Source organism: Crinia signifera, chromosome 9, assembly GCF_055691185.1.
Source record: "Crinia signifera chromosome 9, ASM5569118v1, whole genome shotgun sequence".
NCBI classification, from domain to species: domain Eukaryota; kingdom Metazoa; phylum Chordata; class Amphibia; order Anura; family Myobatrachidae; genus Crinia; species Crinia signifera.
The window spans coordinates 38,996,623-39,024,614 of record NC_139225.1 but is presented as its reverse complement, the minus strand read 5'-3'; the positions used below and the strand labels follow the sequence as shown (position 1 = coordinate 39,024,614).

General features: G+C 45.1%; 1 protein-coding gene across 1 annotated transcript; it reads left to right on the top strand.

The window, feature by feature from the left end:
• Nucleotides 1-3: 3 nt before the first annotated feature.
• Nucleotides 4-27,979, top strand: LOC146036846 (uncharacterized). Its single transcript, XM_083160709.1, has 3 exons — nucleotides 4-420; nucleotides 1,273-1,529; nucleotides 27,880-27,979. Exons 1-3 carry the CDS (start codon nucleotides 4-6, stop codon nucleotides 27,977-27,979), a joined length of 774 nt encoding a protein of 257 aa, XP_083016835.1.
• The last annotated feature ends 13 nt before the right edge of the window (nucleotides 27,980-27,992 follow it).

The window sequence follows — 27,992 nt, the reverse complement described above, 5'->3', positions numbered from 1 at the left end:
CCAATGTCCAACGCAAAGGAACAAGAGTTTTTGGAAGGGTTTATTGAAAAATATCGTACACACGAATGCCTGTGGAGAACCAAATCCAAGGAGTATTCAAACAAAATGAAAAGAAACCAAGCCTTGGAGGAGTTGGCACGCTACAGTCTTCCATTTCACCCAGAGGCCAATGTTGAATGGGTGAGGAAACGCATCCAGAATATGCGCACGGTGTTCTTAAAGGAACACAAGAAGATGGAGGCTGCAAAGAAGTCTGGTGCTGGAGTCGACGAGATGTATCAAACATCGCTCTGGTACTATGACCGGTTGACATTCACCCTCAGCCAGGAGTCGATGAGGACAGGAGTAGTCCTTATGGTCGAACAGGAAAACCAAGAAGTCGCGGCGCAGGAGGAGGAGGAGAATTCGCAGTCTGCATCGGTGAGTCTATTTTTTTGGCTATCTAATTGATTCCTCCTGCCAATCCACAGCGCCCTCCCCATTAAAGTAGGCCATGTACTCTTCCCTCACCTGTTTGGCTCGTGCACTCCCTGTGTAGCGTTGTGTTGGGGTTTGCAAGGAGGATATCTGCACTACCTCCTCTGGCAGTTCTTGGTCTTCTTGGAGTGCTGTGCCTGTAGCCCTTTGCTGTGTGGCTTTTCTGCGGAGCAAATTGTGCAGGACACAGCACGCCGTGACAACCCAGTCAATTTTGTCCACCCTCAGGTTAATGGCAGTGTGAAAAATGCGAAACCGGCTTGCCAGGATGCCAAAAGCATTTTCCACAACACGCCGTGCCCTGGATAGCCTGTAGTTAAAGATCCTTTTGTCATGGTTCAGGCCCCTTTGCGCATATGGCTTCATGACATGCTCGTGCAGGCCAAAAGCCTCGTCAGCCACAAAAACAAAGTTAAGCCCCTGTTTAGTTTCCTGGACAGACGGCAAGTGAAGGGTGTTCGCTATGAGCCTTTCGTAGAACTTTGTGTCCTTGAAAGTGCCACCATCCGATGCACGGCCATTCCTTCCTACATCCAGGAAGATAAACTCATAGTTGGCATTCACCACAGCCATTAGTACAATGCTAAAATAGCCCTTGTAATTAAAATAGTAGGAACCACTATTGATAGGCTGGGCTATGCGGACATGTTTGCCATCAATGGCTCCACCGCAATTTGGGAAGTTCCATCGCTGTTCAAACTCCTCTGCGATGACTTTCCATTCATTCACGCTGGTAGGGAACTGAAATTAGAAGTAAATAGAATTGATTAGTAAACATGTTCAATTTTTTTACAGCTTGGTGACTACCCACCTGCAACCCCAGACCTATCTGTCCTATCTGATAATGCATGCACATCTAACGAAGTTCCTACTCCGGCACGCACTCCGCCACCCACCCTGGAACCCACTCCACCACTCCCCCGTGCCAAAAAAATGCGTGGCAAAGGAAAAAAAGGAGAAGCAGCGGCACATGAAGAATTTATGATGCGGGCACATCAAGTCCTGCAAAGAAACCCGGACAAACATGACAACTACTTCACTTATGTGGCAGAGTGTGTTCGCAACATGGCTCCTGACCAGCAACTTACTTTTGAAAAGTTATGCATGGAGTTGGTGTATAATGGCAGTTTAGGGTATCTCAACAGTGGCACTAAAATAGTTGGCATTGGTAGTGCACCAGACACACCACTGTCATTAGAATCACCAGTGCCTACTCCGCCTGCCACCGTAGCAGGCCAGTCGAGCACAATTCCAACACATACCCAGTCAACACCTACACAGCCTTCTCAACCCCCCCAGTACCGTCAATTCTACAGTTCTTTACTGATAGAAGATCCAGAGTGTCCTGTTTTTGAGGATCTGTCTTAAAAAATAGGCTACTTTATCATTTACCATCGACATGGTCTCAGCTGCAGGTATGTGATGGCCACTGCTCACATGGCGTATGGCGCACATCAATGGGGCCGGGACCATTGCATCTGCGCCATGCGCCATGTGGGCCGCAGCCTTTACATATCTGCAGCAGACATCCTCTGCCACACAAGGGCCACAGTGTGTATTTTTGTTTATTTATATGCTGCTACCTGTACCTGCATTACCAGAGGGAGAACAGGATTCTCCTCAATCTGGATAGCAAACTCCATTTATTGCCCTTTTGTCTTTACCAATAGTATGGGGTACTGTGCGGCAGACATGGTCTCGGCTGCAGGTATGTGATGGCCACTGCTCACATGGCGTATGGCGCACATCAATGGGGCGGGGGCCATTGCATCTGCGCCATGCGCCATGTGGGCCGCAGCCTTTACATATCTGCAGCAGACATCCTCTGCCGCACAGTACCTTATCCCTACTGTTGTAAGGGCATGTTCCAGAAGTTACCAGAGTGTCTTTTGTCTTGGTTTTCTACATATATGCTGCTACCTGTACCTGCATTACCAGAGGGAGAACAGGATTCTCCTCAATCTGGATAGCAAACTCCATTTATTGCCCTTTTTTCTTTGCCAATAGTATGGGGTACTGTGCCGAAGACATGGTCTCAGCTGCAGGTATGTGATGGCCACTGCTCACATGGTGTATGGCGCACATCAATGGGGCGGGGGCCATTGCATCTGCGCCATGCGCCATGTGGGCCGCAGCCTTTACATATCTGCAGCAGACATCCTCTGCCACACAGTACCTTATCCCTACTGTTGTAAGTGCCTGTTCCAGAAGTTACCAGAGTGTGTTTTTTGTTTTTTTATATGCTGCTACCTGTACCTGCATTACCAGAGGGAGAACAGGATTCTCCTCAATCTGGATAGCAAACTCCATTTATTGCCCTTTTGTCTTTACCAATAGTATGGGGTACTGTGCGGCAGACATGGTCTCAGCTGCAGGTATGTGATGGCCACTGCTCACATGGCGTATGGCGCACATCAATGTGGCCGGGACCATTGCATCTGCGCCATGCGCCATGTGGGCCGCAGCCTTTACTTATCTGCGGCAGACATCCTCTGCCACACAGTAGCCCGTACTTATTGGGAAAGTTTAAACTGGGTCATACATACTTAAATCTTTATATATAGTGTGTGTTTTTGTACAATATCTTTTATATATGGTATTATAATATATTTTTGTTGACACAATCTATTTACTATTTTACATGTTTTAACCATGAAAGGCCTAAAAAACCTGTTTCTGTCCTAGGCCTAAATTATAAATAAAAATATTTTGTTTGCACAATAAAGTGTACAGTGTATATTTCATCCTTACCTTGCAATACTGGTACTGCAGCACCTTCACAATGGCTTTGCAGGTCTCCGGGATGATGAGGCCCAAAGCTTGCGGGGAGATGAGGGATCCAAACTTTAGGTCAGCAAGAGACCGTCCTGTCGACAGAAACCTCAGGGTGACCACCAGCCGTTCCTCAGCAGGGATAGCCATGCGATACTTGGTATCCTGCTTCTCGATGTGGGGAGTCACCAGACGCAGCAATTCCTGGAATGTGGCATCATCCATCCTCAAGAAGTTACGGAAATCGTCTGGGTTATTCTCCCTGATGTCCCTGAGCAGTGGCATGTGCGAACGAGTCTGACGCTGAAGTAGCCACTGCTTTGTCCAGCATGATCTTTCTCTCCTGCGCTGGGCTCTCTGACGCCTGAGCTTCAAAACTGCATAATAGAGCAGGTACTGTTGCTGGTGACTACCCATCACTGCATTCTCCATAGTGCAGGGTTAAAAGACACTTTGTAATGGCAGGCAAAACAAAGTAATGTGTAAATAGCTATGTCCAGCGTTCAGCAGGTATAAACCAAGCCTCACTAGTAACAAAGCAGAAATACACTGGTTTAAAATGGCTGCTGCTATTCCTATCCCCCTCTGCTAGTCCTCCCCCTCTGCTAGTCCAGCCCCTTCATTCAAATTTCAAAGGCCCATCTGACGACGGTCGCATGTGTTCTTGCAAAAAAAACAAAAACCAGCGATCCGACCGTCTTAACGACCATCGCGGGCGCATCGGGATCGGATCTAGATCGTTCCGCAAAAAAACACAATTTTTGCTAATCGTTTGCTGGGGACTGCCTGGGAGCTCCCGGGAAGTCCAAGGGAAATCGTTCCATGGTCGTCTATCGGTCGTGAACGACGGTGGTCGTCCTGGTGTGTACCCCACATATGTTAGGAACGATGACAATGTAATACCCAACACATAGATATCACTGGCAGACATTATCCCTTACAGGGCAGCTAAGTTTGGTGTATGCCAGTGTCGAAACTACCGAGGGTGCAGGGGGTGCAGCTGCTATGGAGCCCGGCGGCTGGGGGGGGGGGGGGGGGGGGGGCGATGGACAGCAAGCACTCCCCTGCACCGTGCTTAGATATCTTATAATTTTTTGAAGGGAGCCGCTGCTGCCGCAGCCGCCTGGGTCAGGCTATGCTGTAAGTAAGGAGCCGGGCGGGGGCGGGCAGGAGTCCGGAAGAGACTGTTAGGTGAGAGATTATCTGCTGCGCTGCTGCCTAGCTCTGGCACGGTGACACTGGCCGAGGGAGGAAAACCCTGACAGTAATGTATGGTGGTCACTGGCTGTGTCCAGAGACGCACAGCTGATCACCGTGTTCGCCACCTCCCCCAGCCTCCTGCCAGCTGCCACCGATATGCTCCCTGCCACCCACTGTGGTCCCCGGCAAACACCCCCCCTCCCCGATCAAACACCCCCCACCCCCCTATATAGTAGGTCTTATACAGGGGCAATATCACCCAGCCGCTATATACTAAATAGCCCTGTATAACATCTATACAGTAGATGTTATACAGGGATAATTCATAGTTGCCTCCCCTCCTGCATTCTGCAGGAGACTCCCTGAAATAGCAGCAATCTCCCTCTCTCCCTCATTAGTCTAACAATCTCCCTCATTTCACCTAGCCCACATTACACTGTTACATTTTGGGGGGAAAAAGGAATGAGAGACAGATACATTGACATTGAATCATCAGCGCCATTTCCCAGCACATTACCAAGTATAGTATCTCTTACTAACTGCTTTGGGGCTCACATACATTTGGATATAAGTCATAATAAAATATTCCTCTCAGATGTAGCAGTACACACCCACGCTTCTAGGTGCCACGTTCACAATCTCCTTACACAAACTCTCCATATATGGATCTAGACACGCCCTTTGGGTGGAGCATGACACGCCCCCTCAAGCAAAATTATACCACCAACTATAATCTCCCTGAAACTAGTTTTTAAAAGTAGTTAAGTATGGCGAAAGGTTCCCCATCCCTGACCTATACAGTAGATTTTATACAGGGATAATGTCACACACCCGCCATATACTTATGACTGAATCAGGGGAAATTATTATTTTTCCATTTAATTGTATGTAAATCCCTGACCTGCAAAGTACTAAAATCCATATTAGATGCATACTTTACCAATATGTTGTACAGAACATCTTGCACTTATACTGGGAACAACCCAAGAAGTGGTGCGTATATATTTATATATGTATATAGGGCGCTGCAGATCCATTGTTGCACCATATAGATATAATATTATATTATAATATAGTATAATATTAGCCACCATTCCCCATGGATCTCTATAACTGCATAAACTATCCACAGGAAATGCGTTCTGACTCACTAGACAAACGAAGGGAATATTTGGCATCCGGGAAGCAAAGTGTTAAAGTATATGCAGCTATCCTTCACTTGTCTGTCTTATACTGTAGCTTCTGCCAACCACAATGGTCTGTGATACACCAAGATATAAATGTGACTAATAGCTGTGTTTTACATCCTATGGAAACCAAAACATTCATGAACTGAGCTGCAACAGGGAGATTCCTATGTCATCCATTGTCCCTGAATTTCAGACGAGAGAGCCAACTATAAAATAACTTGTCAGAGTGGATGGAGGCTGAGTCCGAGCTGTGTGTAGTTCAGCAGCGTGGTGTCACTAACGTTACTGGGAAGTACAGTGGGGTAACCAGCATGCGGGGCTTCCAGCCCTCAAGTACAGTATTTTGCTAGGGGGTGTGGGGGGGGGGGGGGGGGGGGGGACGACTTGCAGAGGAATAAAATGAAGGCCTAATTTATTCCAAGCTTGTTAGCTATCTACCGTCCGCATGTACTTTGAGGTAAAGTTATTAAGCCATAGCTCCCAACATTTCAGGCAAGTTAGGGGACAGCTGCATACTCCGAAGGCGCATCCAAAATTAGGGGGCGTGGCTTAACAGCAAGGTGGCATGGCCAACTAATCGCATAATTCCCGTGAGGCCATTTTCACCGCTGTGGGGGCCTTACCAGTGGCTCTGTAAGCTGCTGGCCAGCCCCTAGCCTCTCTGCTGTGGGAATAGACAGCGTCTATTCACCAGATGACAGGGGGGGACTCCCAACTGCCCCCCCCCCCCCACGCCGTAGGACACTGTCCCCAAAAAACGTGACATTCCCACAGAAAGCGAGACAGTTGGGAGGTATGATTAAGGCAGGGATTGGGAACCTTCAGCGCTCCAGCTGTTGTTGAACTACACATCCCAGAATGCTTTGCTAGTTTTAGCATGGCCAAATAGCAAAACTGTAGCAGTGCATGTTGGGATGTGTAGTTCAGCAACAGCTGGAGGGCCAAAGGTTTCCTAACCCTAGGTGGGATACGGTCGGTTGGTCGATCTAAAGATGGTCGACATTCATTATGTCGACACCACTAGGTCGACATACTGGAAGGTCGACAGGGGTCTAGGTCAACATGGCACTAGGTCCTTAGGTCGACACAAGCATTAGGTGGACATGGTCTATGTCAACAGTCAAAAGGTCGACATGGGGGTTTTCACTGTTTTTTGAGCCGACATGTGCCAGCAGGCAGTATTTCATGCCCTACCAACCACTAGGGCATGGTGGGAGAATACAATAGTGTCAACCTAATGCTTGTGTCGACCTAAGGACCTGTTGACCTTGTCCCATGTCGACCTAGACCCCTGTTGACCTTCCAGTATGTAAACCTAGTGGTGTCGACCTAATGACTGTCGACCATACAGTCCATACCGCCTGGATTAAGGTGACTGACAGATGTCTGTACCAATGAAACTTATTGATGGAACCATTACTTGATGTACATTGTGCTACAAAACCAACTGGGCAGCCTAAAGCCAAAGTCTCCTTCCCATGCCACAAGCATTAGATCCTACATGCCAGTTGTATAGCCTTCATTACATGCACATGTGTGTTTAGCAGCATTACAATAGGAGCTACATGTGTATTAGCCGAGGGCACCTAGAACCTTTAATCAGGCCCTGGCGGGATCTTACCACTCAGGATTTCAGTGCAATATGCAATCCCATTGGTGACATGCATCACAGAGCACATGCAGGGAAAGGGGCTCCAAAAGGAACCCTTCCCTGCGATGCGCTCTAATGGCTGTTAGGGGTCTGCGCAAGTGTGGTCAGCACTGATCATGCTCCACAGCTGCCACTTCTGGGGAGAGTTCTGGGGGAACTTAAGGGGGATGCAGCGGGATGCAGTTTAAATCCCGGCGGTCGGGATCCCGGCGTTCAGAATCCCGACGCCGGAATCCCGACCGCCGAAATCCCGACACATTCTCCCTCCTGGGGTGTCCACGACACCCCTGGAGGGAGAATAAATTAGTGTGCCGAGCGTAGCGAGGCACCGGGCCCGCTGCCTGGCGAGCGCAGCAAGCCCGCAAGGGGGGGGGGGGGGCGATCCACGTCCCCCCCCTTGTCGGGATTTTGGCTGTCGGGATTCCGGCGTCGGGATTCTGAACGCCGGGATCCCGACCGCCGGGATTCAGTACTGAATCCGATGCAGCTTTATGCATAACTGCAGGTATTGGAGATCCCTGTGGTCCCTTTTATTTACATTCGGGACATACGTAACAGTTACAGGAGCATGCGATATTGAGCGTATACACTAGACGAGTTGTTAAATGATATTGCTCAGAAGAGACGTTCTGAGCGATAGCTTTCAAAAACTCACCAGGTTGTACAGGACTTCGAAGGTCTACTGCTAACGTCTTGGTGCCAGATATCACAGGACACCTCCAGAAGCCTTGCTAACTCCATGCCTTTACATGTCAGAGCTAGTTCGGCAGCATGAGGGGGACCTACACAATATTAGGCAGGTGGTTCTAATGTTTTGGGGGGGGGGGGGGGGGGTCTTGTTGAGAAATATACCTCTAGGGACTGAGGACTGAAAAAAAATTGCTAACTACTCCTCACCTCTATGAGGTGAAATGCCGCCACTGACCTCTAGCGGCCACTCGGCAAACCAAATTACTCCTCTGTGTGCTAAACTAGCAGAAAATGAAAGCAATTTTTGCAGGCGCACTGTTCTACTTGCTGTACATGGAGGGACGGAGCTATAAGGACAGATTGGAGTTAGGAGCAGGTAGGGACTGGGGGTTGGGGTGGTGAGTGTGTGGGCTACAACTGTCACAGCTCAAAGTGAAAGTAAATACGGTCACATCCCAAAGTACATTGCAGAACCCTTCATTTTGACAGGCTTTTAACTAGTAAGGTAAGCAATAAAATCTTGGAGACGTTTGAAAGCATGTAATCTGCCAATCTTGCTGCCAGCACTAGGTTGTCAGACTAGGTAAGCCCCACTTTTCTTTAAGGTGCCATTGGAATAATAATATATGTACCTACACTCCTACGGAAATAAAAATATAAATGGACCCAACTGTGTAAATAAGAAACACAAAGGACATTCAAAGTAAGGACACAGGTGTGGCTGATCTGGGTATTAGTGAATAGATCCCAGCAGTTCTGTGGGCAGGCCACTTTCAGAACATGATCTCTGCAGCAGTGAGAGAGAACACCGTAAGGTTTGTCTCAGAGATCTTCAGTGGCACCACTGTGGATTATTAGATAGACAGTTTCTTGATAGACAGTCAATAGGTCTACCCCAAAAAAAGTCGACATGCAGTAGGTTGACAGTGTCAAAAGGTTTTTCATTTATTTGAGTCAAATTTGACATCGGCATGGGTCACTTCACACGAAACACTGAAAAAGTACTCATGTCGACATTTTTATGTCTACCTTTTTCATTTTTGACATGTTGACTTATTACATCTTGGCCTTTTGGTGTCTACGTATTGACTGTCTCTCTAGACACTGAAGATCTATCAACTGAAACCACAATTAGCAAGAGCTGTAACTAGGCTGCTGTTTGGTTGAATAGATGGGTCGGTGTCTGCCTCTGATGCTGTGTATATGTACACCGTTGCAGATAACTGTGGTGGCTCCTGTGGGTGATTCAAAATCCACAACCAGGAAAATGATAAACATCAGGTGGGCTATTAGCCTATTACTACCCTAACAGCTGCTCACTTTCTCTCCAGTGTCTAAAGTCCCGGCTTTCTGGCCTTTGATGGTAAATCCTCTGGACGCCCATGCGTTTCCACACAATGGTCTTTATGAATGTGTGGAAGTGGTAAACGCAGAATTTTTTGAGGTTAAACATGTCATATTAAATAAATACACAAACATAACCAGTACCTCACTTTCTAAGCTCACAATCTCCCACTTCATGGTAAGGCTCCTGTCTCTTCCTCCTGGCAGCTACTCTCTGGTTCATTACAATGTTTAAGGTCTCAGATCCACACATACAGTAAATGTGGTAGAAGAAGCTGGTACACTGGGCATGTGCAGCAGCTCTGCTCTGTCCCTTACACTGCATGGTGTGGCGGCAGCTCTGTTGATCATATTATATACCAATGCTATTGTTGTCATCATTTAAAGCACTTGCCAAAAGGAGGGGGGTTTCCGGGCAACCAGAACCCCCCCCCCCCCTGCGTTTGCCTATGTGTGATAGCCTCAGTCTCCACCCCCTGTACGTAGCTCAACCCATCTCTGGAACCCCTCCTGCTGGAAATCCTGTGTTTGCCCCTGATTTAATTAGTGGGTTTCCTCCGGGTACTCCGGTTTCCTCTCACATTCCAAAAATATACTGGTAGGTTATTTGGCTCCGAACAAAAATTAACCCTAAAATGTGTGGGGGTTATTCTGGTTCACTCACAAAGGCACAATCACTCTCAGATGGACAAAGCCATATGCACTGCAGGGGGGCAGATGTAAAATGTGCAGAGAGAGTTAGATTTAGGTGAGTTATTTTGGGTGAGTTATTTTGTTTCTGTGCAGGGTAGATACTGGTTGCTTTATTTTTACATTGCAATATAGATATCAGTTTGCAGTAAAACCCCACCTAAATCTAATTCTCTCTGCACAAGTTACATCTGCCCCACCTGCATTGCACATGTTTTTGTCCATCTTAAGCTCAGTACACACGGGGGCGATAGGGGCTATAATCGCTGGGAATATGGTCGCAGGCGACCATATTGCCAGTGATTGGAGTGCGCACCAGCGATAAATCGCCGGGTGCGCGCTCCCATTTTCTGCCCCATTGTAATCGCTGGTCGCAGGAGCTTGCTCCTGCGACCAGCTAATTACCTCTGCGGCTCCCCCAGCAGAGGTTCCTTTTCATCAGCGACCATCTCTGGTCGCTGATGCAAAGGAGACACTGGGCAATATATTGCTCAGCAATATATTGCTAGCAATATATTGCTGAGCAATATATCTCCCCCCGTGTGTACGGGGCTTAAGAATTTGCCTTTGCGAATGAACCAGAATCACCTTGTGTGTGTGTGTGTGTATGTGTGTAAGTGGTAGGGAATATAGATTGTAAGCTCCACTGGGGAAGGGACTGATGTGAATGCACAAATATTCTCTGTAAAGTGCAGTGGAATATGTGTGCGCTATATAAGAAACTGATAATAAATAAATAAATATTGTAATAGACATTTCTAGCCTCCTCCAAGCTCACTTGTTGAAATCCTGCTGGTTCCACGAAACTGGAACCTATTGCATAATCCCCAGGGAGGGAAAGATACCTGAGAATTATGGAATAACATACATACACACATACATACATTACAAGTAATGTGTTAAGGGGCCCACGCACTAGAACGATTTTTGGGGCGATTTCCAATAAATCGCGTCACTCCCCCATCCCTCCCGCGGCCGGCAGTGTCCCGTGACTAGGGGGGCTATTGGGAGTCCCGCCTGTCGGCTGCAATAAATGCTAAACTCGCGGGTGAGACACGAGTATAGGCCACGCCCCCAAAATTAGCCCCCCCCCAAAAAAAAAAAAATTCAGCACGCCTACGGCACGCAGTCCCCTGTCCCTCCTCCGGCTCCCAAGAAGTTGGGAGGTATGAACCAAGCCTGTAACATGGTTGCTAGGAGCTGGTTGTTTACCACTCTCCATGTTATCACTTTTTTGAAGCTTGGTGCATCTGTCTCATTGGGGGGAAATTTACTAAAATGGGAGTTATATTTTATTAGGGGATGAGTCCAAGAAAATGAGCAACCAATTAGATACTATCTATTATCTTGTAGAAGGTGCTAAATAAACAAGAAGTAGATTCTGATTGGTTGCCCATAACAACATCCCATGTGAAGTAGTATATTTCCCCCTTTGTATGGAATGATTTGATTCTGAATGAAGGCTCCTTGTTGCACTGTGTACTACTGACTCGGTCTGACATGAATACATGTTATTAGCTACGACTGAAGGTATACAGAGATATATATATCCTCGTGCTGCAATGAGCAGTAGTATACCTTTCAGCCTCCGGATGATGTATTCCGGGAAATGGAAACATTCCGGCAAGCCTGGAAATAGGGAAAGTCACAAGACATGTTCCATAGACCATCACGGAAACCAAATATACTCTTCATGGATGTAATATCATCGTCTTCTGCACGCCTGGATCTTCATGAGTCTCTCCAGGTTTGCTGCTGACAGATGTTCTCCATTTTGACTTTTATACTGTAAATCAGGTGTGTCTAACCTGCGACCATCCAGCTGTTGTGAAACTACACATCCCAGCATGCCTTGCAATAGTTTTAGCATTCCCTGATAGAGACACTGTGGCAAGGCATGCTGGGATGTGTAATTTCACAACAGCTGGAGGGCCACAGTTTGGACATGCCTACTGTAAACAATTAGTATTACTTTTGTTTAATGTGGATTTCACAGGTATGGGTCAAAGGGTCGGCACAATTAAGGTTGACAATCAATAGGTCAACCCCTATTGGTCGACAGGCCATAGGTCATCACATGAAAAAGGTTGCCATAGCTTAGGTCGATATGGTCTAATGGTCAGCCCAAACAATAGGTCGACATGGAAAAGGTCAACATGAGGCTTTCACATTTCATGCAGTCTATGTCCACATAGGTCCACAGGGACACTTGAATGATAAAGTATGAAAAAAGTCCTTTGGGGGGGGGGGTGTTTGTGAAAAACTCATGTTGACTTATTGTTTGTGTCAACATTTTGACCATATCGATTTAAGTTATGTCAACCTTTTTCATGTGACAACCTATGACCAGTGTGGTCAACCTATTGATTGTCGACCCAATTTGTGACAATGTGTCGACTACCTGGATTTGACACAGACCATTATATTTCTGCCCCACTTTGAGTAAGATATTCAGCACAATGCTGTGTGTGGAAAGCCACACTTCATCCGACAGTATGAATACTGGTCCATCCCATCTTCACAGAACTCTGGGACAAGCCACAGCAGAGGCCACACTACAGTGCTGGGCTAGGGAGGTAGCTGGGCTGTTGAGTCTGACTCTCTGTGTGTGCTGCTCAGGAGTGTAGAGAGCTGTGGCAGGCCCAGAATTTGCGCAGAGTGTTTTTTATTTGCTTGGAAACAAACCTCAATCAGGCCCATCATGCAAGTTAAAAATGTAAAGAGCTATTGTTGCCAATAGCAACCAATCAGATTCTGTTCTTATTTTCTTGGATGCAATATACCCCATTCACACTGGCAAGCCGGGCCACACATGGGATTTTGGACCCGACTTGCGACAAGGCTTGCCAGCACTTTCACATTACTCACCCGACCCGACATAAAGTCAGGCGGTGATGTCATTGGGAGGTGGGGCCGGGGCGGTGCAGGGAAATGACAAATATCCACCTTTTCCGTACAGTGAACCGGACCCGGGTTGCGTAGACCCGGGTTACCCGTTTACACTGCCCCTGGACCCGAGATGGTCCTGGGTCTAACCCGGGTCAAGACCCGGGTTGAAATACCAAGACACTGGACCCGGGACCATCTTTCAGGACCCTTTCATACTGACCAAATTCCCAGGTTGTTGAGCGTTTATGTGTAATAACCCGGGAAATATATGTGAGTGTGAAAGGGGTAATAGAGATATGATAAACAGAATCTCATTGGTTGCGATGTTCAATATCATAAAGATGTGTGCTAAGTAATTTGCTAAGCTATTTAGGGTAGGCGATTCCCCTGTATTCAGATCGCCCATGGAGAGCACGTACATATGCAGTGATTTTGCTGAGCGATTTTGCTTAAGCAAAAAAAGGCCGGGTAGTGGTTCAGAATGAGAGATCTTAATCACTATCTCTCATTCTGTACACACAGAGAGATTTGCAGTCACTTGCTAAGCAATTTGACTAGATTTTGGCTGCGTGCACTGACTTAGCAGGAGATAATTAATCACTCGGGGCATACACACAGAGAGATCTGGGCTTACTTTCTAAGCAGTCTAGTCAGATTGCTTAGAAAAGAGCACAAAATCCGTGTGTATGCCCCTTTAGAGAATTCATCTTAAATATTTAAAAGAGTAAACTACTCCTCACCTCTATCAGGTGAAGTGCCACCACTGACCAGTAGAGGCCACTCTGTGCTAAAAGATGTCTTAACAGAAAGTGAAAGTAATTTTTGCAGGGACACTGATCTGTTTCAAACTTGATGGATATGAGGAGAGGGAGCTGTGAAGAAAGAGTTTGGATGTAGGAGGTGAGTGGAGTGTGTATACTAAAAACGGTCACAGCTCAAAGTGAAAGAACATTTTAGAAGCCGTCATTTTAATGGGCTTTTAACTAGTAGAATATACATCATCACCATAAGTACCGAAATAACCTGGTGAGTAATACATCTGTTCAAGGAGTTGAATTACTTAACCACAAGGTTGTTTTTATTTAATGAATTACCACTTAAAAGACGATGGTGTCTAAATTAATGTAATGGATGATCTAAGATGTTGAACTTTCTTTAGAATACTTGTGCAATAAACCACATAAGTGTATGTCATTTAGATTGTATTTTCCAGAGTCTGTGAATACCCCCACTTATCTTGTGGGTATACTTGTTATTTGTATTCATTGTTCACTAGTTGTGCAGTGGCAGTGATGTCATTGGGTCTGGTGACACCCAGTGTGCAAGATAGAGCTCCCGTGTGTGTGTGTGTGTGTATGTATTTTTTTTCCCTGTGGGAGCAATATGTTTTTTTTTTTCCTGTGCGGGCCACTGTGTTTGTTTTATTTTCTTTCTTGTGCAATGCTTTTGTTTTCTGTACTGCGCATGCACCCCAACAGTATTAGTAAAAAGCTGCAGTTCAAATTCAGACGCACCAAAAATTTTAATAGAAATTAGTTAAGCGTTCCTAGGCGTTTAATCTGGGTACTCCGGTTTCCTCCCATAATCACAAAATATACTGTACAGTGGCAAACGCAGGATTTTCAGAAGGGGGTTTCCAGAGGGGAGGAGCAAAGCACGGCGATGGACACTTAGGTGACCCAGTATATGCCGGGTCAGATAAAGTATTATATATAGACCAAATGTATATAAATAATAATAATAAAATATATATATATATATATATATATACATACATACATATACATACATATATATACATACAGGGGCATCAACAGCAGTGTAGGCCCTGGGCATAGCAATATATTGGGGCCCCATTGATCCTCCAGCGGTAGGGGTGGGGGAAGCTTTGATGTCCTGCGGGCGGTAGGGGGTATTATATCAACCGCTCAGCATGTAGGATGGATCAGTAATTTCCACTAATTACCCCTTTACTGCACAGATGGTGGGAGATGGGGTGGGAGAAGGGGGCATTGGGCTGAATGAAGGGGCCCTGATACATAACTTCCAGGGTGGTAGAGGATGTTTAATATGCAGAGGAGGGGTGTATAGTGGAGTGAGTGGGCTAATTATTCATAATTTTCTGGTGGGAGGACAGCTTGCTTGACTGCAGATATCTCCAGTTCCCGGAAATAGATTTCTTAGATTTTAATGGAATTAAAAACTAGAGAATGGCACCTACCAAATGGTATTGGGAACTAGGGGATGAGAGTTCAGGAAGCAGAGCAATCTGCCAACGAGTATATAAAACTACATACCAAGTGTGTGGAGCTGGAGCAGTAACCAGCTGCTGGAAGGCTGATATATCTGGTTCTGGAAACAGTAGAGACAAGCTACTAATGTCAATCAAAGGAGCAGAGTCCCAGCTTTTGGAATATGCCCTCAGAAAGACTCTAAGTCAGAAAGAACCTGAAATATCTGACTGGGAATAGCAATTAATAGGCTTGGATGGGGACCACTGTTTTGAAGTCAGATATCTCTGGTTCCCAAGGGCCGATTTTTTTAATTCTTGTACCCTTGGAAAGAGGGGACCCTCAGCTTTAAGCCTAGGTTCCTTAGACTCCTGGAGGGGGTTTCTGGGTACTCAGAAACCCCCCCTGCGTGCGCTACTGCTGTAGGTGGTTACAAACAACGGGGACCTTTTATTTTATCACCCCTATCCTATTCTACGTGCTATAAAAAAACAAAAAACAAACCTAGGTCCGGTTAAAAGTGGCATTTTTTAATGTATTTTTTGCGAGACTTATTTCTGCGTAAAGAGGTGCTTATCGGGGATTTGATTTCACTTGCCTGAGGCACGCGAAACCAATCCCCGAATAAATGCCAGCAGTAAAAAATATAGGATAGCTCCCATTGATTCCATTAACTGTAGTATATGGCAGCAACTAATTGGATACTGCCTTATGTTCATGTACTACACAGTACATCTTGATAGAGTGATATCTTTATATCTTTTATTTTATCCTTTAGTGCAGTGGTTCTTAAACTCAATCCTCAGGACCCCGCACAGTTCACATTTTCCAGGTCACACTGACACATTTTAAAATATCCACATGTGGAACTAATCATTTTGATTTGAGACCTGGAAAACGCACTGTGTGGGGTCCTGAGAAGTGAGTTTGAGAACCCGTGCTCTAGTGTATATGGGGCTTATGGTGCTTAGACATACGATATAATTAACATATGATATAACAATGTTTCCCTTGAACTGCCTATGCTCCAGGACAAACAATATAGTGCATCCACACTGAACAATATCATGAACAATTTTGTTCAGCACCACATCGAGGAGCATGCCGTTGCGAATTTGACTGCATGTACAGAAGACAGGGAGGTTGGTAATGACCCACAGGAGCGTGTCATTAATGACCATGGGCCAGATTCTCTAAGCTTGAAAAGTGATAAATTGGAGAGTGATAAGCAGCCAGCCAATCAGCTCCTACCTGCCATGTCACAGACTGTGTTCGAAAAATGTCAGGTAGGATCCGATTGGCTGACTGTTTATCACTCTCCATTTTGTCACTTTTGAAGCTTAGAGAATCTGGCCCCCTATCGTTATAGGGCCTGACTCAGAGTTGATCGCAGTGTGAATTTGCAGATCAAGCCATTATCGATTGCACATGCGTTTATCGATTGACTGATCATAACCCGCATGCACAAGCCCAAATAGCAATCTATAAATAAGCATATGCAATCCCCTCACAATTTGAATGACAGGAAGCAGGCCTTTGGGGGTGATAACCACACCTTTTTTAGGGAGTGTCAAAAAATGCAGGCGTCCCTACGCATTTTAAGTGTGACATCATTGCTGGGCCAGATCAGCCTGTCTCTGTTGCAGATGACTGGTAGGGTCAGTCTTACCCACATTGGCACAAACTGGAAAATAATTTGATGGTTCGGGAATTGCACATGGATTTGGACAGGATAGCGTATAGCAATTTTGCAGATTTGCACGGGGCGGGTTTTCTTTTTGTCATGGTGGCTGCTGTCTACTAGCAGTCATCTGCAGTTTTTTGCAGGTAAGTGATTCTGTTTGAGTGCGTACACACTAGAGTAGACGATAGGACAATAAAGCATGTACATTTAGATTCTATGTTACCTTCTGGGTATTTGCACATATACAATTTGAAACAAGTTTAAAACTACTACATTCCGTAACTGTGACACACAGGATGCAACCTTCTTGTTGCAATATGATTTTTATCATGAAATACGATTAGTAAAGAGTTACATAGTAAATAGCAATATGTAACCGGGTGTGGTATAGGGTTCACACAGTCGGGATGTCCGGACTCAGACAGCATGGCTAGCGCAACAAAAGCCCCTTGCGGGCTCACTGCGCTCGTCACCTATTCTATTCTCCCTCTATGGGGGTCGTGGCCCCCACGAGGGAAAATAGAGGGTAGCCGTCGGGAACCCGTCTGTCGCCATTTTGACAGTCGGGATCCCAACGTCGGATAAATGACTGTCGGGACCGCGTCCGGCACCCATGTAACCACTTTCTATATTCTGAACACAATCTTATATCTATTTAATATCTCTTGTGTTGTAAGTCGATGTTTACAAAATGAACAATCAAAGTAATGATTTAAATATATACTAGGGGTTATGGGCCCTACATACGCAGAGATTTGTGCCAGAGATTCATAATGGGAGATTCAGCACGGGAGATTTCAAATCTGTCACATCTGTCACAGAAAGTGACGTAAATAACTGCACTTCATCACAAAATATTGTTATATGGTAATTTCCTAAATAAACTTAATAAAATAAATTTCCTTAATAAATAAACACTGGTCACAAGGAGCGCAGCACGTCAGATCAGATGACCAATCCTACAATCTCCCGAGGCCGGAATTGTATGATTGTGTGCACACAATCTGCATACAATCCATTGAGATTGTATGATTGGGTGCAATATGTTTCTGATGTATGGCCACCTTAAAGGATTTAGTCAATCCAGCCAGCCAATCAGCTCCTACCTGACATGTCACACATTTTATCACTTAGTGCATCTGGCCCATAGTGGGCGTGGCTGGTGTGAAGGTGGTCTGATCGGATATATTTTCAAAGGAGCAATCACTAACAAGGTATGGTTTTGCCTTGTACATTAATGTCCCTTTGATAAAAAAAAAACCTTGGAGTTGGAACTTGGAGGCTATTAGATTTGGCGTATATTTTGAAATATCCCATAATTTTCTTATGCTGTTATAAATGGACGACCGTACTACTGCATTTCAAACCACACAGTTATGTGCTAATCTAACTGGCTAGAGCAAATCCAATTCAGTACATAACATGTAAGACATTCTCCCCACGTTAATGGAAAAGTAGAAGTGGTTACTATCACATTGTAAACATATTAGGAGGAATCTGACAGTTTTATGATTCGCTAGAAAAGGAAGCGATCGCAATAGGTTCAGCAGGAAGTTTCTGTAGCTTAATAAATATCTCCTATGACTTTTAGTGCCGCGAATCAAGTGGAACGTGGTTGACGTATCACATAGTTCAGAACCTTATTATTAGCGTTTCTCTGTATTTTTCTTCGTTTCAGATACAAAAAATAGAGAAAAGTACTTAGCCCAGTTTTATTTGGCAATAAGCGATGACATTATTAATCATGAATTTGGAAGCCTGTGAGAACTTGTCTAGGGAAAGTTGTGTATCTTTTCTGTAACAGCTGCAATGCGTTGTGTGCTAAGGCACAGTACTGGGGCTGGAGATGAAACGTTGTCAAATTGTAACGTAAAGGTATAACTCCAGCCATAAAATACAGCAGATTATAGCATCGGATCAGATCAAATGTCACACACATGCGATTTAAGTGCCGAAATCTCGTGGAATCGACCCAAAATCGTATAGTGTATGGGGGCCTTTAGGATTGAATTTGAATTGCACTTGAATTATACATACATTACTTTATAGGCCACAGGACTATGTTGTACTAGATATCAATCTAGTACATTATCATGCATGCACTACCAGTATTTACTATATATCAAGGGCCCAGACCATGCACTCTCTAATGGTTAGCCAAACCTCTGTGGAAGCTGGCCACAACCCACACTCTTAAGGTCCATACACACTGGGCGACTGCCCAGCGTGTATGGACAGCGATGATGACAATCATCGCTGCGGGGAAAGACGCTCAGTGCATACACACTGAATGGCTTTCCCCCTGCCCGGCGCCGATGGAGGAGGGGAGGATGGCGTTGCATAGCGGATCGCTATGCAAAGCCGTCCTGAAAGCCGCTCATCTGCTGGTATAACCAGCAGATGAACGGCTTTCCCAGCGATGTTGTGGGAGCGTGCAGCAGCGCTCACCGCCGGGCCATACACACTGGGCGGCTTTGAGCTGAAGGACGCTCCAACCTGCTGTTTTGAGTGACTTTCAGCTCAAAGTTGCCCAGTGTGTATGGGCCTTTAAACAAGGACTTCTACCACTGCAGTCCTCCCAGGGTTCCGGTCATGCCTTAGTATGACACTGCTGTGGAATGATTTATTAGTAAGCTTTAGTTAAACACACAAAGAGTACATACACTTTTTTTTTAACCAAGAGATGATCATTAAAGTAAGAATTAGCACAAGGATAAATTGCATTTGCAATTTATTGCATAGGCATCCCCTTAATGATGTGTATTGTGCTGAGTGAGAAGAAATATCACAGAAAATAGATGCAAATATCAGAATCAGCTATATTGGCCAGGTATACTTGCTTATATTTGGAATTGGATTTGGATTGCTGTGCAACAGCCAGGGTGGGAACAATAAAACAGTGAAAGTACAGATACAGTATATTAGACCAGGGGTAGCCAACTCCAGTCCTCGAGAGCTACCAACAGTTCACATTTTCCAGCTCACCTCACAAGTAAACAGTTGCACTCATTACTGACTAACACATTTTGGTACTTGTTTCCTAGAACGGCCACAACGATTTAGATCGTTGTGGTCGTAAGATAAAAAATCGGATCGATCGCATCGCATGCGATTTGGTCGCATACGATGCGACCGATCCGATCTGCCGATTTTTCACCCGATTTTTTTTTTTTTTACACCAGATTTGTTTAAATTGCCCCCCCAAATGTTAATAAGTGTGCTAGACCCCACGATAGACGTGAACCCGAAGCGTGGCGAGCGCAGCGAGCCCGCGAGGGGCGGCGGTGCGCGTCCTCCGACCTTTTCATTCCCCTACTATCCACTAGGGCGTGGAGTGAGAATATAATAGTGTGGCGAGCGCAGCGAGCCACCGAGCCCGAAGCGTGGCGAGCGCAGCGAGCCCCGCGAGGGGACGCGTCTAACTTCACAGGTATACGCGTCCCCTCGCGGGGCTCGCTGCGCTCGCCACGCTTCGGGCTCGGTGGCTCGCTGCGCTCGCCACACTATTATATTCTCACTCCACGCCCTAGTGGATAGTAGGGGAATGAAAAGGTCGGAGGACGCGCACCGCCGCCCCTCGCGGGCTCGCTGCGCTCGCCACGCTTCGGGTTCACGTCTATCGTGGGGTCATGGCGGGCACATAAAAAATGTGAAATGGGTCATATTGGCCCATTTCACCTTTTTTATCATTTTTCCCTATGTGAGATGGACTTAATCAAGTCCATCTCATCTTGTGCCATTATAATGGCACAAGACCGACCGATTTCAATGTTAAAAGATTTTTTAACATTGAAGTCTATGGAAAAATCGGGTCAATCGGTCGGTCGCATCGCGGCCGATTTTAATTGGTCGCGACCGACCGATTGACCCGATTTCTGTCAATCAAATGGAAAAAAATGTAAAAAATCGGCCTCATCGTGAGGATCGTGTCCCTTAATTAAGAGCCACGATCACTCACGATTGTGGCCGTTCTAGGAAACAAGTACCCACATTTTAAACTATCCACAGGTGGAGCTAATTACTTCACTTGCGATTCTGTGAGGAGACAGGGAAAACGTTGACTGTTGGTAGCTATCGAGGACTGGAGTTGGCTACCCCTGCATTAGACGTATCCTGATGAGGGAATATGAAATGCATTACATCAGGTAGTTAGTTCCAGTAATTGCAAAATGTCCCAACATATATTGCTACTGATGTATTTAAGCATTTAATCTTAGACATACCCATATGTGGATCTGGGCACACTCCTTTGGGTGAAGCATGATACCGCAACATCACATTATTATTATCTTCTGAAACTAGTTTTTAAACGTAGGCAATTATGCTATTAACATGACAGTTATCTGCTGCTAGGGAGCCCACTGGGTGATTCTTACACTATATGGTCTGAGCACTAGGGATGGCCATTGATGATTCAAAGTCAAATACTTTTACAATCGATGGGGAAGAACCAGATGATTTCCCTCCATCAATGTCACAGCAAAACCGATGCTTTCTTGTCCAAGGTGCCGGGACACTGAGTATAGCTCTGTCCCGACAACCCAGAAGCCCCGCCTTTAAGTTCTGATTGGCCCACAGGTCAGCCAGTCAAAGAAAATGGATGAACATCGAGAGGTAAAACTATTGATGGTCATCCATTGATGGCACCTGCAACAATGGCCATCCCTCCTGAGGACAAGATCATGGGGACAGAGCCATAGCCTCCTTGCACTGAAGAAGCCACAGAAGTCAGGACATATTACAAGCAGCAATTAAAGTAGGTGGCACTTCAGTTAAATTATTTCCCTACAGTAATATATGGAAAGTAAAAATAAAACAAACATCCGAAAAGGCTCAAAATACCAAATAACTGTAGAGAGTTGTCCCACATAATGGTATCAGTGTATTCCTTGGTGTCACAGAGAAGGGCGGCACAGGGTATTTCGATATATTAGCACCACTAGGAATGTTTGTAGATTGTCTGATGTTACAACCAGCTTGTCTGGGTGTATACTACCCGCAGCATTCAGGTACAACAGTGTAAATCAGGGATTAGGATGTCAAACACTTCCCATGAGAATGCAGAAAATATGGACAAATGTATTCTTGCTCTTAGCACTGAGCCAAACAAAGGAGCAGGGTCTGAAATAAAGACGCCAAGGGAGGAACATGTTCTCAGCTTGTTAGCAAAAACTGTGTATATTTACATGCATGTGTCTGGCTATGGGACTGTCTCTACAGTACACGGGCCTGGTTTGCTATCATCATCATTAGTGTAGACTTGTAGCTTTGCTATACTAGGTGCAAAAGATGGGTGCCAGATGGCTGACAGTCGGGATTCCGACAGTCATTACACTGACGTCGGAATCCCGACTGTTAAAAACCCAACCCAGCCATTCTCCCTTTTGAAGTCCACAACCCCCATAGAGAGAGAATAGAATAGGTGGCGAGCGTATCAAGCCACTGTGCCTGCAGCGTGGCGAGCACAGCAAGCCCACAAGGGGCTTTGTTACGCCCCCCCCGCGCGCTGTTTGAGTCCGGGCAGTTGGGATCCCGACATCGGGCTAATGACTGTCAGGGTCTTATACCACACCTCAAAAGCTATACCTCCAAACCTGCACCATTTTGTGTCCAGCTCTGCACTGCCAGTTGTTATGTGGACGTGGCATCGCTTTTGGCCACGTGAGAGCATGCAACCCAGTTACAGCTCTTCAGGAGCAAGTGCGGTGGCAAGAAAATGCATACAGTACCACTCTGCATCGCTCAGGTTTGGAGCATGCGCAGTCTACTCTGATACAACCGTACATCCAACTCTGCATCAGCGCTTGAAGGGTTTAGGTCAAAATAAAAAGAACACCCTAAATTAAAGCAAAAAAAAAAAAAAACTTTGACGAGAGAACCTTTGAGACATGGGATGCAAAATTTGATTTCATTTTGTGCCGGAAAAGGCCATTTTTCAGAAATACAATGTACGTTAATCACTATGGGGAGTGAAGAGAGATACCAGCCAGCCAATCAGCTCATCGTGATACCAAGCCTGATTCAGTTGTTCATCTCCTTCTGTGACAGGATGAGCCCTGCTATCACGGACTTGTTTGATTCCAAGGGACCGGGGGCAATAGGGGATTCCTTCTTACCACCTGTAACTGACTCCACCCACTGCACAGTAGGCAGGTGTTTTGCAGCCACCAGTAGGCTCCTTCAAGCATCACCTGGAACCGCTTCTGATACATATACCTTGACAAGCTCCAGCTACACCTCCTGATGTGTGTTGGCTGGTTCCCACGGGTCACCTGGACGATAGCTGCCATCGAATAGAACATGATGTGAGTTGGATGCCTTTACCTTATTCCACAAACTTATACTTGGAAAAAGTCAAAGGATGACTGTCAGCCCTGGGACCTATATCCTTAGTCTGCGTGCTCATTATACCAGGTCATACATTTAACTGACCTTAGTTTTGGGATGGCCATTACTGGGATACCTATTGAGGGTCACCATCGATGGTACTATTAATTTGATAGGTGACCTCAATGATGTGAAACCAACTATTGATGTTTTCACCCATCAATGTTTACCCCCTGCTTTACAAATTAGTAGGCTGTGGACGAGCGAGAGCCTGGGGACTTACCTGGAGTGTCAGGGGCAAAGGTAAACTCCATGTCCTGACACTTTGTAAAATAAAAAAATTAAAAAAGTTTGTAGCTTGTGCATCATCAATGGTGGGAAACCATATGGTTCTCTGCATCTATGGCAAAAGAATTAAACATTGGCCATAAACCATCAATGATTTTGAATCATCCATGGTCAATGGCCATCGCTACCTTAGGGTCTAATTCAGACCTGATTGCAAAGCTGTGAATTTTCAGGATGGGTGATTATTGATGCTGGCCATTCACAAGGTGACTGACAGGAAGCCGGCATTTGGGGGTGGTAACAGTCAGTTTAATGGGAGTGTAAGGAAAAACGCAGGTGGGCCCAGGCATTTTGAAGGGAAGTTGTGTGATGTCATCTCTGGCCTCGATTGGCCCGTTTCTATCGCAGTGTAATGTGCATTAATCACCAGTGGTGGAGATAGATCTGTGGTGTGGTGTGCTACCCAGTGTAGTAGCACCGTCACCAATATAAATACGTTGCCTGAAAATGAAGTGGAAACTATGTGAAGTGGAACACACGGACACATCATCTTTTCAGTCCACACAAGCTTTTTATTTTATTAATAGTCTCATTAAGTTGCATAAAGTTCAAGCATTTCTGACATCACTATATCTTGCATTAGATGTTACCGACACTCAAGGGTAGATGTATGAAGCAGTGATAAGGGAGAAGAAGCGATAAAGCACTCAGGGATAGATTTATTAAGCTCGGTGAAGTGATAAACTGTATATTTTTATCACCGGCCAATCAGCTCCTACCTGTCATTTTTCAAATCAAACCTGTAACTTCACAGTTAAGAGCTGATTGGCTGTTGATAAAAACCAGACACTTTATCCCTTCACCGAGCTTAATAAATCTGGGTACTCTTTACCTAGCACGGCGCCCACGATTTTGATCGTGGGCATCGCAGGTAAAAAAATCGCGGGCATCGCGGCCATTGAATGCACTAAAAATCGGGTGCGACGCGACCGACGCGATGCCCGCGATTTCCCATAGGGAACAATGTTAAATGTCTCAATTGACCCTATTTTTATGTTCAATGCCTCAATTGATCCGATTTTTCCATAGGAAACAATGTTAAATGGCCCACAGAGGCCAAATAGACAACCTGAAGTGTGAAATGGCCCCCACAATTGTTAACGCCACCCCACGATCAACATGAACCCGAAGCGTGGCGAGAGGCGGTGGTACGCGTCCTACGACCTTTTCACACCCCCACTATCCACGTCGGCGTGGAGTTGAGAAAAGAATAGTGTGGCGAGCGCAGCGAGCCACCGAGCCCGAAGCGTGGCGAGGGGACGCGGATACCTTCACAGGTAAACGCGTCCCTTCGCGGGCTTCACAGGTATCCGCGTGCGCTCGCCACGCTTCGGGCTTGGTGGCTCGCTGCGCTCGCCACACTATTCTATTCTCAACTCCACGCCGACGTGGATAGTGGGGGTATGAAAAGGTCGTAGGATGCGTACCGCCGCCCCTCGCGGGCTCACTACGCTTCGGGTTCAGGTTGATCGTGGGGTGGCGTTAACAATTGTGGGGGCCATTTCAAACTTCAGGGTGCCTATTTGGCCTCTGTGGGCCATTTAACATTGTTTCCTATGGAAAAATCGGGTCAATTGAGGCATTGAACAGGAAAATCGGGTCAATTGAGACATTTAACATTGTTCCCGATTTTTTAGTGCATTCAATGCCCGCGATGGCCGCCGTGATAAGTAAAGAGTACCTAAATCTGCCCCTGGTACTTTATCACCAGCCAATCAGCTCCTAACTGTCTTTTTTTTTTAAAAACCAGTCTGTAACTTAACAGGCACTTTATCACTTTTCCTCCTTTATTACTGCTTCCTACATCTACCCCACAGCGAGGAAACACTTCCTGGAAACTGGTGACCAAGGCGTGAGCAAGAGTCACTAGTTCCAGGCTGCAGTTTCATAAATATATAGCCAACAAAATGGCTGCCTCCACTGTGAGTAGGCAACAGGTAAACGTAATCTTGTAACAGAGTGTTGGTTCTGTGGCTGCGTGTGCCATATAGGAGGTGAAACTGAAAACATGCTCACACCACAATATCAACATGCACTTCAATTGGAAAAGGCAAGAGCAAATAAGATGTTAATATACAGTATCAAGCAGTTTCGGCACACACCAACTCTCAAGATAGGACATTAAACAACGACATACAGTATTTGGCGTAAAAAAACAGCAAAAACAATAATTAAGAAAACACTGTATATGTGTGTAAATATAAATAAATATATATATATATATATATATATATATATATATATGCATACATACATACATAACCTGGGGTAGGAAATGAGGATGCATATAAGAAAAACAACTTCTATAACAAACGCTTTAAACAAACAAAATGAGACATGAACAAAGTATCATTATTCTACGTACAAGCCAGAATATAATGGAAAAATATATATTAGTGGTAAATACATTTACGACCACATGCAATTCAGTATGTGTGGAAGTAATAAAATAAGGAAATACAAAATGACCATGCTACCCCACCCTTATTTCGCAATGAGAAGCTGCCCATGCTGTAATAGTTTGTCGCTGAGCTGCACTAATATACAACCCTTACCAAGCAGATACTGGCATTGCTGCCCATTGTGGCTAAAAGCTATTTGCAGAGAGGATTCTGGGCCTTTTATGTGTTTATTTACTATACACCATGCAATCGTGCCAGTCTTATCGTCAGTCTGTATATAAAAATACGGCGCTGTGGAGGGTTCTTAAGGATAGTTTACAAGTTTAGCATTTCATACATAAATATGTGTTAAATATAGCTTTACATGTATAAAATGAGGCACATACGTGTCAGGGTAACTTCTCCCTTGAGGACCTGGAGGTTGATTTCCATGCCAATTGGCTGTAAACTATTAAAAACACACACATTCTATGTGCCTTGCAGTGTCCCTTCTGCATTCCCTTGACAGATATCTCTGAACAATGGTGGAATACATATTATATTTATCACAGGATTTTCCAGGCGACATATTCGTTGGAACTCATGCCAAGATAGAGTAATAATGATTAAACGACAAAAAGATTTAAAATTCTAACATTGTATTGTCTGAAAGAATCCGTTTGTCACACAACGGAGCAGCCATTTTGTTTTCGGAAACCGCTATTCAATAACATGCTGCCTCATCTTGCCTCAGCAGTATCTAGTAAATAGAAAAGCTGTATTTTGATTGAGTCCACAAAAATGGCCGCCTCTTTTGTGAACAGAGGGATCCACTTTAAAATGGTCTTGGTTTAATACATAAAATTTAAGATTACACTTCCAAGGAGGGCCTATTAACCCTAATGTTTCTAATAAAGTTCCTCTCTTGGGCACAGGTATATCCTCTAGAATAATTCCACAGAATGCGTTCCAAACAGTTATGTGGGCAGCCATCCAGTGAAACGCGTCAAATGTCAGGGGTGGACAATAAGGTATATCTGATCCAAAGAGGGCAACTAATTTGTACTAAATTGAAAGTGTCGACAAATAGTACCATCAACACAATCTATCAGTGGAGAGGTGCCTTACATTAGATTTGCCGTCTTGCTATTAATTGTAGCACAAACTCAGAAATAGTCATCTATGCTAATCTATTACTTACGGTAAGAGATGTACAGTAACCAAACATTTCCTCTGGAGACAGTGGCGTCATCCAGCGTGCTAAATGGACCTAAAAGGGGGGTGTAACCGGCTGTACGGAATAAACATATCTATGGAGGAAACGTCTACAACAGGCATGTCCAAACTAGGGCCCTCTAGATTTTGTTAAACTACAAGTCCCATCATGCCCTGCCAGTTTTGCTATTAGGGAATGCTACAAATATGGCAAGGCATGCTGGAATGTGTAGGTTCACATAGGTTGGAGGGACACAGTTTGGACATGCCTGGTCTACAATGTTCTATGACTTTTGCCCACCTGTTGGACTGCAAAATCCATGACTTACTACACTTTCTTGGTGCAAAGACATGATTGTCCTGCTGCGGGGGACACCATAGAATTTGTGTTGACACACAGCAGCTGCTTATACTGATAAGGAGTATGTTGTTTCCGTTTTTTTTTTTTTTTTTATATTAAAGTTAGAAATAAGGGGAATACGTACCTATAACATAAGTTAACTTAAAGTGTCTGCATTTATATATCTCCCTGGAGCCCCTGCAACAAGAGATCTTGCTCTGTGTATTGGGAGCTCCCCTATTATTAATGATATGCATACAGTGTCGACACGGTTGCATTCAACACCTAGTGAGTTATGCACCCAATTTTGTAGTGTTTACAGTATATACTAAGGAGGGGGAATGACAAACAATCATATGTCTTCATTTTATGGCAGATAAAAATTTACTGACGGTGATTTTTTGACCAATGGTCATGATTAGGCTATTCAATTATATCCTGTTTTTGTAGGCCAAGAAAGTCCCTTTTTCAAGTGATAACACGTGGGATACAGGAAAAGAGCTCGTTATCGCAGATTATACTTCATGAGCCCAAGGCAGACAAAGCATAAGCCCCAATAAGTG

Bases quoted from the DNA above. Each gene is read 5' to 3' on its own strand.
- LOC146036846 (XM_083160709.1), top strand. From the start codon at position 4: ATGTCCAACGCAAAGGAACAAGAGTTTTTGGAAGGGTTTATTGAAAAA. The intron at 421-1,272 runs GTGAGTCTATTT...ATTTTTTTACAG, and splicing joins AGAATTCGCAGTCTGCATCG to CTTGGTGACTACCCACCTGC. The intron at 1,530-27,879 runs GTGTGTTCGCAA...CTGTTTTTGTAG, and splicing joins TACTTCACTTATGTGGCAGA to GCCAAGAAAGTCCCTTTTTC.